The sequence below is a fragment of the Morus notabilis genome, unplaced genomic scaffold (assembly GCF_000414095.1).
Source record: "Morus notabilis unplaced genomic scaffold, ASM41409v2 Scaffold49, whole genome shotgun sequence".
Classification (NCBI taxonomy): domain Eukaryota; kingdom Viridiplantae; phylum Streptophyta; class Magnoliopsida; order Rosales; family Moraceae; genus Morus; species Morus notabilis.
The window spans coordinates 108891-124758 of NW_010358054.1; the positions used below are offsets into that span (position 1 = coordinate 108891).

The 15868-nt window shown below is 35.2% G+C and overlaps 2 protein-coding genes across 3 annotated transcripts; both read left to right on the forward strand.

The window, feature by feature from the left end:
- The first annotated feature begins 2359 nt into the window (after positions 1-2359).
- Positions 2360-6160, forward strand: LOC21397075 (probable protein phosphatase 2C 6). 2 transcript variants are annotated; one of them, XM_010091418.2, is made up of 5 exons: positions 2360-2999; positions 4311-4667; positions 4773-4890; positions 5015-5238; positions 5357-6160. In XM_010091418.2, the coding sequence occupies exons 1-5, from the start codon at positions 2730-2732 to the stop codon at positions 5891-5893; spliced, it is 1506 nt and encodes a 501-aa protein (XP_010089720.2). In that variant the 5' UTR covers positions 2360-2729; the 3' UTR covers positions 5894-6160. The 2 variants fall into 2 exon arrangements, with proteins under 2 accessions (XP_010089720.2, XP_024016970.1); XM_024161202.1 differs by having other exon boundaries at positions 2768-2999; positions 4319-4667.
- A 7101-nt stretch (positions 6161-13261) lies between these two features.
- On the forward strand, positions 13262-14749 carry LOC21397076 (scarecrow-like protein 18). The gene has a single exon (XM_010091419.2). The coding sequence runs from the start codon at positions 13334-13336 to the stop codon at positions 14747-14749; it is 1416 nt and encodes a 471-aa protein (XP_010089721.1). The 5' UTR covers positions 13262-13333.
- The last annotated feature ends 1119 nt before the right edge of the window (positions 14750-15868 follow it).

Genomic DNA, 15868 nt, shown 5'->3' on the forward strand with positions numbered 1-15868 from the left:
AAGGTTTAAAGTTAAATGGGCCTAAGTCATCTCACAAAGTATGGGATTTTATGTGTAGAAACCCAAATGTCTAATTTCTAATTTATGATGGGATAAAATTAGAAATAAAAAAAGTGTGTGCAGATATAAATGGTTGTGGTCCCCAAATTATACGTATGATACTTTTCTAACATCCCACATTAGAAAAGTGAGAGCCTCCTTCTCTAGATAATTCATACGCATTAATTTGGAAGATCAAGAACTGCAAGATTCAAGAATCACATCTGTTCCTATGGATTCAGTTACGCTTCTGCATTTATTCTATTCTTCTTGATGATTTGGCATGAAGGATCTTGGTATGATGAAGGTTTTCATCTATAAAGATTATTATAACAAAATATTCTAAAAAACTGAAATTTTAAAGTTAGTTGGAGGGTTTGTTCATGTTTATTTGGAAAACACTTAGCATGCAATTAACAAAACCAGAAAATATCCTTAATGTTCATAAAACATCACAGCATGGAACCAAACTAATCAATCAAACTCAGTTTATAAGCGTTGAGGATTCTCACCTTTGAAGAAACAACAAGATTTAGCTTTGTTTGGTGATGAACTCGCAACTCGGAGTAGGGAAATCATTTTTGACTTGATTGACGGATTTGGTGGTGTTAGAACATATGAGACAATCATCCAAATCCTGAGTTAGAGCTCAAACGTCAAATGAAATCAAGCAAAGAACGAGTTTTGATGAGAAACTCCACCAAGACAGATTGCAAGAACTCCTATTCTCGGATTAGATTTGAAACCAATTTTAGAGACGTTTCTAGAGCTCATAAATCATCTACAACTCTATGAAATCGAAGGTGGTGTTAGTTCTACATGTTGGGGGAAAGAGTTAGGATTAAAATTTGTGTTTTGAGGGGTTTTTGATTGGGTTTCTGCGGGTTCTCTTAAGAGTTGAGGGTTTGTTTTCTTTTTCTAATAAATAGAGAAAGAGAGAGAGTGTGAGTTTGATGATGTTTTGAAGTATCGGCAAGTTCTCTCACTTTCTTTTCTTACTCTTTTTAATTAAATTCTAGAATGGACTAATTTTCTATTGGTGGTGTTGGGTGGTCACTAAAAATCACCCAATCAGAAACTTTCTTGAAACTCAACAGCTTTCAAAAAGTAACCTGACTATTTTTAAAATTCATATTTTAGGCCAACTCATTTTCAAAATAATATATATATTTTTGACACCGAATTTTTGCAAAATTGCAAAAGTTGGCCAAATAGAATTTTATGAAAGTTACCTTCTTGACTAATTTCGACGATCCAATCAAGATTACAGCGTTACAAATTCCATTAAGAATTTAATTTTATGAGATTTGCTCCATTTATTTAACTATCACAGGAAAATATCCGCAAACGTCATGTTTAACAGATCGCGTGTGAATCAAGGAAATTAAATCTCATTAGAGTTATCATGAAAATCATATATCACACAAAAGTCATGAGAATTATCAAAAGCCAATTACAAAAATTAACGAGTAAGGATAGAGGGCCTTACAAAAGTGGTATTGACATATAATTTTTACTCCATTTTTCACACTTTATTTTCTAATATCTAGATAATTATGTTGAGTTAGTTTTGAAGGCATCAAAATGGTATCCATATTACATTTTTCAGTCAAATTTTTCACTTTAACAGTCTTTTAATATTTAGATCTTTGTATTGAGTGAGTTACGGGGGCATTAAAATGGTATCCATGTATCATTTCCACTCTAATTTTTTCACTTTAACAATTTTCTAATATCTAGATCATCGTGGTGAGTTTGTTTTTGAGGCATTAAAACAGTACCAATATACTATTTTTCACTCAAATTTTTTCACTTTAATAGTCTTTTAATATCTCAATATTTGTTATTGAGTGAGTTTTGCAGGCATTAAAATGGTGTCAATATAAAATTTTTATTCTTTTTTTTTCCTCTTTAACAGTTTTTTAATATCTAGATAATTGTGTTGAGTTAGTTTGAAGGCATCAAAAGGTATTCATATACCATTTTAGTATTCATAAAGCTGCTTTAATATTGGAGTAAAATGGTGTCAATACAAAAGCTGCTTTAATATCAAAATCTTTACTTACGAGAAGAAATCTATTTCACCATTCATAAAGCTGCTTTTTAGTACGTTGTGCGGGTGAAAAATGAGGGAGAAAGAAGTTGGCTGGGTTGGTAGAAGGCCCATGAACGGGGCTGGATCTAACTGAGGCCCAAAGCTGTGAAGAGTGTTGTAACTCTTTACTTTTTTTATTTTTTATTCATCTTTTATTCGAGACTCATATTAAATTCTCTAATTTTTTTTCTTTAGAATTAGGATTAGGATGAGGTGTGTGTTATTTGTCCGTAAGTGACTTGCTCAGTTTTAAGTCCAAGTTGTAAGAAATAAATTAAGGGGGAATTATTAAATTGAAATAAAATAATGATGGGGTATGTATTTAGATCGTATTGTATGCAGAGAAATTGATAAACATGGGTTGGGTTTGGTTTGGTTTGGTTTTAATGGAAGTAAATGAGTAAAAGTAGACAGACAGGAGAGGATTGAGGCCGTCTTTGGACTGAGGAGGGAGAGTAGTTGGTGGATCCATTAACATCACCATCACAGAGAGAGAGAGAGAGGGTTAGAGAGAGAGAGAGAGAGAGAGATCCGAGTTTCATATCATTCATCTTCTCATTTCTGATCAGAAACAACAATAATAATTAAGAAAAAAATGGGTAGTTGTTATTCGAAAGCGCAGAGGGAGAGAGAGGAAGAAAGCGGAAGGAGAAGACGGAGAGTGTTTAAGATGAAAAGGAAGAAACGGGAAGTCGGAGGAGAAGAAGATGAAGAAGAGGGAAAGGGGGTTTCTCATTCTGGAAACTTGGGGAATGGTGGTGGGAGCAGGATGTGTTCCAACGCGGCCTCGAAAACAGGGACGGGGTGTTTGTATACGCAGCAAGGCAAGAAAGGCACCAATCAGGACGCCATGCTCCTTTGGGAGGTTAGTTTAACACACTCATTATTCATTTCCATTTGATTCTTTTCCTTTTTAACTAAATTCTAAAACTAAACCCTTTTTTCCTTTTCTTTTTTTTTTAGTACTTAACTTCTACTTGATTTGATTGCTTAAAACTCAAAAAAAAAAACGTAACGTAAAAATATCATAACTGTGCTGGGATTTATTTTAGTTTTGAAAGAAAGACCCAAAATCCTAAAGTGGGAGATGCTGGGAGAAAGGGAGGGGAAACAGGAGGACATATGCCGTATAACAAGTATAGGGATCGATTTCACTACTTGTTCCTTTTAAGTAAATTTTTCATTCCATTTGAGTATTCTTCTATTCACCCCCCATGTCCACATACATAATAATATAAGTCATTACAAAGTCAAACAACAACAACAACAGCATCACCTTTCCTTATATTTGTGTCAGTCCTAGTCCTTCGATGCCAATACTTCTCTTCCTGCTTTAATTAATGAATCATCAACAACCTTTCCAGCTTGTGTGATAACTGAGATGCAGTTATAAGGATCTCTACGCTTCTGATTCGAAAGTCATATCCGAGCTTCCTTCACTTGTTTACTAAATCTACAAACTTATCTTCAAACGTTCTTTTAACATTTAACTTCATCATGTTCCTTTATTATTCCAAGTAATTCTATCACCAACAAACTCCATTGGGGAAAAACGAGCAATCATAATGGGCAATAATGTCTCCATTTCTCATTCAGATCTAAGGGCACCTCCTTCCTTATCTTCAATCATAAGTATGACTTTGATTATACCTTTGCTGTCCTCCATTATAATGCTGGTTGCTTGTGCTGATTATCCTGATTCTTCCTGTTGTTATTCTGACCAGTTACTCCAAAACGAAAGAAAGTGGAGAGACAATATTTCTGAATTTCCTCATTTTTCACTCATTAATAGAAACTAACAAACTAACTAATCAATTATTACACCCTCTATAGCCTATACAAATAGAACAGTTGTACAGCTAATCTAACTAACTCGCTAACAGAACCAACTTCTCTAACACTCAGAATAACAAGAGAATTGAGAAAGAAATCAAATAAACTTTTGCTACTCTTATTCAAAGAGACTTTTAAGAGAAACGATTTAAGGCGGTTTTCTCTTTAACTTCTGCAGACCGCCCCTCACTCATGATTGATAAATTGACATGTAGAAGCCAAAGTCATTAAGTGAATAGATTAGTTGCAACTAATTACGTACGGAATTAACGAGGCTAATTACAAAATATCTTTACTTAATAATGTTACATGTGATTACTTAATTAAAATATCTCTGGCATAGAATTTCAGTTCAAGGAGTGATACCATATTTTGCGGCGTATTTGATGGGCATGGTCCTTTCGGTCATATGGTGGCCAAGAAAGTCCGAGATTCTCTTCCTATTATACTATCCACTCAATGGAAATCACATTGTAAAAATGAAACTTCCGATGCTGCCATGGATTGTGCACAAACTTCACCTCCAATGGACGACGAATGGTGTGAGCCATTGGAGCAAAATGAAAACCTCCCTGAGATGTATGTTGCTCTCAGACAGTCAATGTTGAAGGCTTTCAAATTGATGGATAAGGATTTGCAATTTCACCCAACCATCGACTGCTTCTGCAGTGGAACAACTGCCATTGCCTTGGTAAAACAGGTATGTGAGGCTACTAGCCAAGAAATTATGACGTCTTCTATGGAAGTTTAGATCTAACCAGTCATGATATGGTGTAATTTCTAGTAATGTTGCTTGGTATTACAGGGTCAGCATCTTGTGATCGGAAATGTTGGTGACTCGAGAGCAGTTCTTGGAATGAGAGACAAAGACAACGCTTTGGTTGCTGTACAGTTGACTGTGGACTTGAAGCCTGATCTTCCTGGTCTCTATCTCTCTCTCAACACATGGATGCTCACTTGCACACTCTTCACCTCCAAACATCAAGCTTTTCTCTTGAATGTCTTATAAATATATGGATATATATATTTTTTTTTTTCTATTATTAGGGGAAGCTGCTAGGATCCAACGATGCAAGGGACGGGTTTTTGCATTGCAGGATGAGCCTGAGGTTGCGCGGGTGTGGTTGCCAAATAATGACTCGCCTGGTCTTGCAATGGCTAGAGCTTTTGGGGACTTTTGTCTCAAGGATTTTGGTTTAATTTCTGTTCCAGATGTTTATTATCACCATATTACTGAAAGAGACGAATTTGTCATTCTTGCAACCGATGGGGTATCTTTATCTTTTCTCTTATTATTTTGTTCCTCCTCTTTTTCCCCCCTTTTGAAATATGTTCCTCCTTTTTTGTTCTCTTGGATTCCAAGTGAAGCAGTAAATTCACCCCTTGCAGGTTTGGGATGTTCTCTCAAACAAGGAAGCCGTGGATATTGTGGCTTCAGCACCCGGTCGCACAACAGCCGCGAGAGCCCTTGTGGACTGCGCTGTTAGAGCCTGGAGGCTTAAATACCCCACTTCGAAGAACGATGATTGTGCTGTTGTCTGCCTCTTTCTAGAAAATGTATCTTCAGGCAGCACAGCTATTGTGGAGGATAATAGGACAACGAATCATGCAGCGGCATCAGAAAAGACAGAAATAGCTGATAAGAGTACTAGTGGGGGTTTGGAAGTTAATGGATTTCATCCTTTTGTTCTTGAACATTCCGGAACTCAAGGGAGTTCAAATGAGATTGTGGCGGTTTCGGAGTTGACTGAGGAAAAGTCTCCTGGAAAGGGCCAGTCCAAGAGAACCCTAGCAGAGTGCATTTCAACTGCAGATGACGAGGAGTGGTCGGCTTTGGAAGGCGTTACTCGAGTTAATAGTCTGCTAAGCCTTCCAAGGTTTATGTCTGGTGAGAGGAGATCAGCCAGCTGGAGAAAGTGGCTCTGACATTTTCTTGTGAATTAGTGTTTGTGGCCTTAAATGATGATTTTTTTTTTCCCCACCTTCAATTTTGCATCACAGTTTCTGTTTTATTAATTTGGAAAGGGAATTAGTCTGTTGTGATTCAGTTGATGTAAAATATGTGTAATTTGAAGTTTCCATTTCCAGAAGCAGATTTACCATAATAAGCAAACACCAGAAGAAATGTTTAAGTTTATAATGTGGGCTGTGGACTGGAGTGGACTCTGTGTGGCGAAATTGAGCTTCCACTTGTGTGAGTTATATCTCTTCTGATGAATTCAGTTTCATGCTTAAATGTCATCACGTTGATGTTTCTTTATTTATGTCGTTTTCTTTGTTCATTCCAATTCATATTGTTTTTTTCTTGTCGTTCATAGCTTATTGTCGTTTTATTCTTTTATATTTTTTTATTGGCGTCGTTTTTACTTCTTTTTACTTTTTTTTTTTTTTTTCCGTTTCTAGTTGTTAATAGTATCTTAGTTTATTCATTCATTCAAAAAAAAAAAAAAAAAACAAGAAAGGAAATAGTATCAGTTTATAAATTTTTTTTCCCGTTTACTTCCTTTTTATGCTATCGTTTCAGCTGATTATGCCGCATCGCGCGTTTTAGTCCATGTTGCTTTTAATTAGCTGTCGTTTTGATGCAATGGAGCTCAATTTATAAACATACTAATTTTAACTCGTCGCAGGTAACGTTGTAGGCATGGGATTTTGTTAGGTTGTGTTCGGTAAAACCGGAGTAAGAAAAAGAGAGATATATGACTTGGATGAAGAGAAATTGGAGCGCGGATATATAGAAGAAAAAATTAAAGAAAATTGGCATTTTATTTTTCAAGTAAGAGAAAATACGAATTGCCAATGTATGCTATATATATATATATATATATTATCTGTTGATGTGTATATCAATGTGTATACATATAAAAGGTAGTAGTGGGGCTGTGAAAGTCATGGCGGCGGGGTTGGGTTATGATGACATTGCTAACGAGTAGCTACGGATAAAAATACATAACATATATATCTCTTGTCCGTGGGAATTATGAATTGAGTATGAAAGGTATTGGAGAGTAAAAGCAGCAATTATGAAATATCTCTTGTCTGGAGCGAGCAGACAAGGGATCTTCATGACCCTTGTGTTTCAATTTCATGATCTTCGATCTCACTCATTAATTTCCACACACACACATATATATACACACACACATCTATGTGTGTGTGCATACATACATAGATACATGTGTCCATATAACTATGTGTGTGTTGTATGAGAGAGAGAGAGAGAGAGAGAGAGAGAGAATGTACAGGACTACTACCGGGATACAGTGGGCGAGCGAGAGAGTGTTTGGTGCGAGCGTTCTCTCTCTTTGGACTGCACCATTAAATACCATTGTTTGGTAGTGATTTGTACTCTCGAGATGCCTTTTCTGCCTCTCTCTCTCTCTCTCTCTCTCTCTCTCTCTATATGTGTGTTTTACATTATATATGCCTCCACAATACATGATGCACCTATGTATATATCTATATACATACTGACACATACGCTCATAATTATTTTATATACATCTTCATTCTTCACCCAAAAAGAATGATATATATAGGTATTTAATTGCTTCTTCTACTTCTTTTATAGATATGATCATGACCGTGTAAGGTCAACAATATGCCTTTTGCACGCCAAACCAAAAGGAGAGGCCACGTAATTGAATTATTTTCTGATCTACTTCAGTTTTTGTTTGCTTTGTGTTTATTCGTTTGCATGAGCAAAATAAAATTCTCTATGATTTAATAAAAAAGACTATTTATGTTTTTCTTTTTTAACTTTTGTTTTTATTCTTGATAGCTTCTGTGTGCATATATCGTCTACGTATTTTTACAGCTTTATAAGCTTGTGGCTGTTGTACATACACTCGTACATATATATATATATATATATATGTATATGTAGCAATATTATATCATTGTATTGTTGATTTCTTTTCTAACTAATTAACGGCATATATATATATATATATATCAATTCTATAAGATCCCGCATATTAATTGTTAAACAAGGTACGCCCGCAAATGATGATGACTGGCTACATATAAACAAGCTAGTTAGTTAGTTAGGATTAACATTTCCATATATATGAGCCCTAAAGCAGCTTGAAGAGAGTAAAAACTGAAAACAGAAAAGAAAAAGTGACTTTTATATATATTACGCGCACGTGCGTGGGGTACAGGAAGGGCATATACGGGGACAAAAAGAGAAAAAACGATTGCAATTTTACTTTGCTTTGCTTGCGTGAATTATATATCAATATATATATTTGCCACTGGCAGCAGTACCCTAAAGCTACTCACTACTGTGGGCTCTGAGTTTCAGAATTCATCATCCCTTAGGACACATACATACATATATATATATATATATATACACACACACACACACAAGGAGAGAGAGAGAGAGAGAGAGAGAGAGAGAGAGAGAGAGAGAGAGAGAGCAGCATGTAAGTTGGGCATTGATTGCATCATCTGCGGAGTACCAATTGAACCCCCCCATATTAGGAGATAAATACATATACATACACAAAACACACCTGAATTTCTTCTTTTAGCTTCTAGATAATATACTACATCATCATGTACTGATCATCCAAACTCTTTCCATTTCTATTTCCATTTTCACGGCCGCGATATATATATACCCTTTAAATACTCTTAATTAGCATATATATTTATTAATGTTACCATTTTGAATATTGATTTTGATTCCCGATGTATGATATCCAATAGTACTACTCTATTCCACGCTAGCCTGTTTTTTTTTTTTTTTATTACTATTTAATATAGTACCTGAGAATTACGTTTGTTCTTGAGCCGATACACATTTATTCCTCATCTTCTCTCCATTACTTTTCGAAGAAAAAAAAACATAGCATTTCCAACCGCCGGTAGTCCTACAAATAAAATTTAAACTGCCCTTCTCTACCCTTCCATATATTTCCGCCATTGGATCACTTAAAATTAGAAGATCCTCATTCAACGGATAATATTTCTTAGGGAAAGGTCTTGTCCTTTACAAAGTGGGGGGTAGCAGTCAAGTTCTTAAGAAAATTTATAAGAGGATTCTAGATACGTATAAAAAAAAATACAGATCACTTATCAAATTTTGGTGTGTAGAATGTGTAATCAATTGAATCGTGTCATGTTATTTTAAAAATTAAAGTTTCTTTTAACTAATTTATTACATAATTAATTCTGTTAAATGACATGTTATAATATAATTAGTTAGACACTAATTGAAATATCGAAAATTAAACTAGTAATCTGAGCATTTCTATAAAAAGGCAAGTCTTAAAAAAATGAATCATCAGTAGTTTTTCATTTTAATTTAACTGTCGGAAGTATATTAGAAACTAAAATCTATTTTGTATACATTTTTATTTTAATGTAATTTTGATATGATATAATGGTTAGAAACAAACATTACAGACATAAAGTCCTGCCCTAAAAAGAACCTTTTGGAAAAAAATGCATGCAGTTCTCGGATTACATTTGCCTTGTTTGTTTCAATAACTCAAACTATTGGTTAGGATTCAAATCATAATTCAGGATTTAAATTGGTATTTAGAAGAGGAAAATTGAAAGACAATTCAAACCATTAATAACAGTTCAAACTCTTAGTTTTTAGAATTTACCCTCCTAAATTCTAACAAATTATTGTCAATAGTTCAACAGTTACATATTCTACTTTTTATCTCTCTTCAATTTTAATATTAAAAATACCATAACTTCTCCATTTTAATTTCAATTAAAGATGAATCAAGCAAGTCCATTGTAATTATATTAATATATATTATATTATTGTATCAAAGATGTATAGTATATAGTTATGGGATTACATATGCGTACGTAGTAAGTAGAAGTATGTGCAATAGAAGGGCACAGTAGTAGTCTCAAAATTGAAATGGAAGAGAGAGAGAGGGAGGGAGGGAGGGAGGGAGAGAGAGAGAGAGAGAGAGAGAGAGCACTGCCCACATGCCATGATGACGCGAACGAATCCAACAAAGAGAGACAAACAAGGAAAAACAGGTGTCAGCGGCTAAGCCAAACTGTGGGGTTAAGTTATTGCTGCTGCAGTACTAGTAGTACGTGTGTAAAAAAGTAAAAATAAAAAATAAAATATTCCCCATTTAAGGCTTTGCGTGTAATTCTTGTTGTTCTATCCATCCACAACCCCCCAAAAGGATAATAAAATTAAATAAATCAAAATAAAGTCAAGAAAAACTACTCCGTGCAATTGCAAACCATATCAGCAAAATTTAATTTAAAAAAACTACTACTTTATCATATGCATCTCCCCAGCTCCTATTTAATCATATCCACTAAAAGTTTTTTCTTAATAATCCAATATAATAGATGTGTTGTAGTTCTAAATTAATAAACTGATCTAAAACTTATGATCACTCACACAGATAATATATATATATATATATTACTCCATGGTACTTGAAATTAAAAAGAACGATGTTATAAAGCACTGATGGTGTTAAACACTACTATCTAATAAGGGTTCGTTTAGTTTGAGGATTTAAATCATGTGATTCGAATCATTTTTTATTTACGTGTATTTTTTATGAGAGAAAATATTATAACGAATCACGAATCATGATTCGAATCAGGGAACGAATCCCTCTACCAAACGCCCCCTAAAAAGTAGGTTTCACAATATGAGACTACTGCAGATGAAGTTCACTTTTTATTAGATAATGATGCTTAATATCAATGGTACTCTTTAACACTTTTCAATATATTAGAAAAAATATATATATTTAAACAAGATAATAATATTTGACAACGTAAAAGAATAGTCATTAAAAAACCACTTTTATATATATATATATATAACTGGCCATATATAAGAAAATTAGGTGGAAAGAAATGTGCAGGAAGGAATGTTCACAGAAACTAAAAGAACCTTTTAGCAGAGAAGGATCGATGTAGTTAGAATATTTATACCTGAAACTGCATGCATGTGTGTATGTATGCTTGCTAATTAATAATAAATACATCGTCTGGGAAAGATTCTTCCCAAGTTTGGGGAATCTTTTTATGCCTCTTTGCTATCTAATTTGATAATATCCCTATTAAATTTCTCACTTTTTTATTTTTACGTTTATTTAATGTTATATATACACATATATATAGCTCCTCCAATCAAAAAGGCAAAAGTAGTTAGCGAGCGACTTGTATCGATCCCAGCTCGAAATTCCAAGTATGGTTTTTTGTCAAAGGAAGTAATAAATACGTATATTTGTTATAGCAAGGAATTTAAGGGATCCTGCCAGTGCCAAAATACTAGAAAACATATATAAATTATATTGCATGTTATATTATAATATAGATATAAATTAAAAATCTGATTATAAAAATAAATAATAAATAAAACGAAAATAGTAGAAAATATGCCAATATGAAAAGCTTAATAAAATATATAGGTCAATTTTTAGTTATAGAAATTAATAGGCCATAACTTGTCAAGTTATGGTTCATAACCAGATAAGTTATGGACAAACTTGTCAAGTTATGGTTCATAACCAGACAAGTTATGGACAAAAATAATAATTTGGCCTATTTATTAACTTATGTAAACTATTGACCTATTAATTTTAATTCATCTCAAGTCTTGACCTATTTCTTTCTTTTTCTCCCTGAATAAAAATCTGAAGTGAAGTAGCTAGCTAGTGATCCGCTAGGCGTGTGGTTACTACTTACTGGGTTCAGCATCTCCAGACACGTCCAAAATTATTAAGGGAAATAATTAAGGCATAGGATTTTTCAATGGACCCTCCCTTAACTTATAATAAATTAATTAATTAATGTAATGTATGCAATGTATGTTTGCTTCTTGAGACATATATATATATATATATATATGGTCACCACCACCATTCCATGTGCGCCACCCGCTTCCATGAAATTATTTCATTTGGATTCACGAATGAAGAAATTACTGCTGATGATGATCAGGGCCTCAACTTGGGCTGCTCATCACTTATCTTAGGTGATCTACCTTTCAACCCATTCAATATTAGTTCATATTTTTCATTTATCTTAAATATTTTTGCTATAAGAATGTCTATATATATCTTATGGCATTATATATTACTTAACAAGATCAATACTGATGGTTCATCTAACGGAGCCCCTAGACTGTTTGTTTGTGGAGGTATTTTCAAAAATGTTAAGGGGTTTTTTGTGGTTGTTTTAGTGTCTTCTTTGGGAATGGTTTTGCTTTTCAAGCTGAATTATACGCTGTGATCAATGCGATTTCTATTATTGTCTATCAGAATGGACACATATATTATTTAATAAGGTATATGTAATTAATATAAAGACACATATTAATTGGAGCGGCCGGTTGGCTCTGTTCATGGTTTTAAAGTTAATATATATACATAAGGAAAACCATCTCTTTAATTTGGGCTAATACTTAATTAGTAGTAACTTAACATTAAATTATAATGTAAATGGGATATATACATACATATATATATATATATATATTCATATGTGTTATTGGAGAGATCACTAGAGGGGAGGAACAGTAGTACTACGAGTACTGAACATGACTAAACTACTGCAAGCTTAAGCTTTTCTGTTTTGGCCCTGTAAATTTAATTCTGGCACATCAGATAAATCATGATGCTTTTGCTTCCTCATCAAAAAAATAAAGTAAAATAAAATAAAAAGCTGCTTGGCCTTCATCCGTCTCGTGCTAGAAATACATATTACGTTAAACCACACAAATGCAAAACATTCATTTAAATATAACACAAATATATGTTATGGCCATCCATAATTTATATCTCCCCTTCCAAATTCTAATTATACATCTTTAAAGAAAAACCCTTCTTTCCCGAAAGTTTCTTCAGCTACCTATCTAGAGCTATATCTATATAGCAGCTTATTTCTTGTTATTATTATTATTATTATTGTCATTCTATGCGTGTGTACATGTGTGTGTAAATAATTATATTTATATATAAATAGATATATTCACACACTGCTAGCTAGCGCATCTACAAATATTTAGTTATAATATGGAGATATGTGTGTCCATTTGCCCCTTGGATCTAAAGCACTAGTTTTTCCCCAATATAAATACCTGGTGTCAACACACACATATGTTGTATGGTACTGCTTCTGCTCTCTCTAATATTTATATATATATATATATATATATATATATTTACATATGTATGTATATGGCTTCTAGTATGGCCACTATAGTAGCAGTACTGCAGCTACAACCGTGTGAGTACCAATGAGCTCATCCGCATTATATATGTGTGCGTGTTGAAATTGATAGTTGAGAGCAAGCAAAGCTAGCTATAGATCCGAAATAACCCAAATCCAAATTAGCTGAAAAGAGAAAGTAATATGCTGATGGGGTCATTCAATTCTCGAGAAGAAGATCAAGGAGAAGAAGAATTAGAAGCGGCGGCCACTAATATACGAGATCTGGAAATATACCACCGCCAGCATCAGCATCAGCATCAGCATCAGCAGCAGCCTATTATATCCTCAATATCCGCAGATCGTATTGATTTAACCGCACCACCACCACCAGCAGTTGCTCCTCCGCCATTACCAAATGCGGCACTTCACATCCGCCAATTACTCATCCGCTGCGCCGACCTCATTTCTCACTCGGACTCCGCCGCCGCTCACCGCCTTCTCTCCGTCTTGTCCGCCAACTCCTCCCCTTTCGGCGACGCCACCGAGCGCCTCGTCCACCACTTCTCCAGAGCCCTCTTCCACCGCCTCAACAACACCACCACCATAACTAGTACTACATATTCTTCAATACTAAGACCGGATGTTCATGATACAGTCGAAGCAGAGTCTGACATTGAGGCAGTGCATTCCTCATACCTAACCCTAAACCAGATAACTCCATTCATAAGGTTCTGCCATCTGACTGCCAACCAAGCCATCCTTGACGCCATTGACGACGGACAACAAGCCCTCCACATCCTGGACTTGGACATAATGCACGGCCTTCAATGGCCTCCCTTTATGCAGGCCCTCGCCGACCGCCCTTCTCCTCCGTTCCTCCGCGTCACCGCCACCGGCACCGACTTATCCCTTCTCCGCAGAACCGGGGACCGCCTTCTCCGATTCGCCAACTCCCTCGGCCTCCGCTTCCAATTCCACCCTCTCCACCACCATCACGACCACGATCTCCCTCTCCTCCTCTCCTCCTCCGCTTTAGTCCTCTTCCCCGACGAAGCCCTCGCCGTCAACTGCGTCCTCTTCCTCCACCGTCTCCTCCGCTTCAGCGACCAACAACGCAATCTGGTAATCCTCAGCTTCCTCAATACCATCAAGGCTCTGAATCCGAAGGTGGTGACCATCGCCGAGCGAGAGGCCAACCTCAACAGCCACATCCCCGCCCTCTTCATGCCGACTTTCGTGGAGGCCTTGGACCACTACACCGCCATATTCGACTCCCTCGAGGCCACGCTTCCTCCGAGCAGCCGCGACCGCCTCGCCGTCGAGCAGATTTGGCTGGCCTCCGAGATTCTGGAAGTCGTGGCAGGAGGAGCGGAAGATAACAACAATATTGAAGATGAAAGGCGGCGGCGGAAAGCCCAGAGGTACGAGGCGTGGGAGGTGATGCTGGGGAGATCGGGGTTTTCGAATGTTGCGTTGAGTCCGTTCGCCCTTTCTCAGGCAAAGCTTCTCCTCCGTCTCCATTATCCTTCTGAGGGTTATCGGCTTCGCATCCTCAACAGTTCTTTTTTCCTTGGTTGGCAGAATCGTCCTCTTTTCTCAGTATCTTCCTGGCACTGATCATCTTCAGCATCAATATTATACATATCTATATAAATGATTCCATATATATATATATATACATAATTAATGAACATCTCATGAAATGTTCAATATGTAACGCATCAAATTATCATTAGGCGCAGCTAATAATTATGGTAAGGTATAATCATGTAGCACACCCCAAAAACCAACAAGGAAATTATTAGCGGAAAGTGATCATTGATTGTCCAAATTTGAGTCCTAAAAGAGTAATGATGGAATAAATAATATTCAACATGAGACATCATCAGAAGACACTAGCAGCTGCAGTTAGTTTCATCACCTTAATCGGCCTGATCTAGCAACAAAATCCCGCCAAAATTTATTTGCTATAGCTACTACTTAATTTCTCATATATATATTATATGCATGCATAATATATATATATATACATATGTAGAAATTGGAACCCTACCATTTCAATACCATGCAATTTCTCATGAGAAGTGGTTCGGTTGTTTCTTGGAGTTGGGGTTGCTCATGAAACTAACTGATCGCCTACTACTACTACTACTACTATATCTTCTTATACTTAATTATAGCTAGCTAGTTAGGTTTCATTATTTTTGTTTTAATTAGTTTTTCTTATATTACTTTTAATTAATCACTACTGTAACCAATTGCTCCTCAATCTTTTGGAAAGAAACAATATATTTGTCTGAGTTGTGAATTATTAGTAGTGGAGTATATCTCATCCTTTTGATAATTAACATACATTTCGTGCGTTAGATTGTTTTGTCTCATTGCATATATATATATATATATATATATATTGTCGTTGCTTTTTGATTAATATAAACATTTCTTTTGATCACCTCATCTTTCTTTATCAAAACCAATAACATTATAATTTAGTAATGCTTTTGAAGATTCGGTTGCTTATCTGAAATGATGTATATGTGCGCGCGCGTGTCATCATGCACACTAATTACACTATTAAGATACATATATTTTTTTTAATCACAAAAACATAGCTAGGTATTTATTTTTGTGTCTGTCTAAAATGATTGTAGATATACATGGTAATAGAAAAGGAAGAAACAAATATTATAGAAAAGAAATTCTAGGCAGTGATATGATCGACTTTAATATTAATTG

Excerpts from the sequence above, each read along its gene's own strand:
- LOC21397075 (XM_010091418.2), top strand. The coding sequence starts at position 2,730 with ATGGGTAGTTGTTATTCGAAAGCGCAGAGGGAGAGAGAGGAAGAAAGC. Across the intron at positions 3,000-4,310 it reads ACGCCATGCTCCTTTGGGAG|AATTTCAGTTCAAGGAGTGA; the intron begins GTTAGTTTAACA and ends TCTCTGGCATAG. Across the intron at positions 4,668-4,772 it reads CCATTGCCTTGGTAAAACAG|GGTCAGCATCTTGTGATCGG; the intron begins GTATGTGAGGCT and ends TTGGTATTACAG.
- LOC21397076 (XM_010091419.2), top strand. The coding sequence starts at position 13,334 with ATGCTGATGGGGTCATTCAATTCTCGAGAAGAAGATCAAGGAGAAGAA.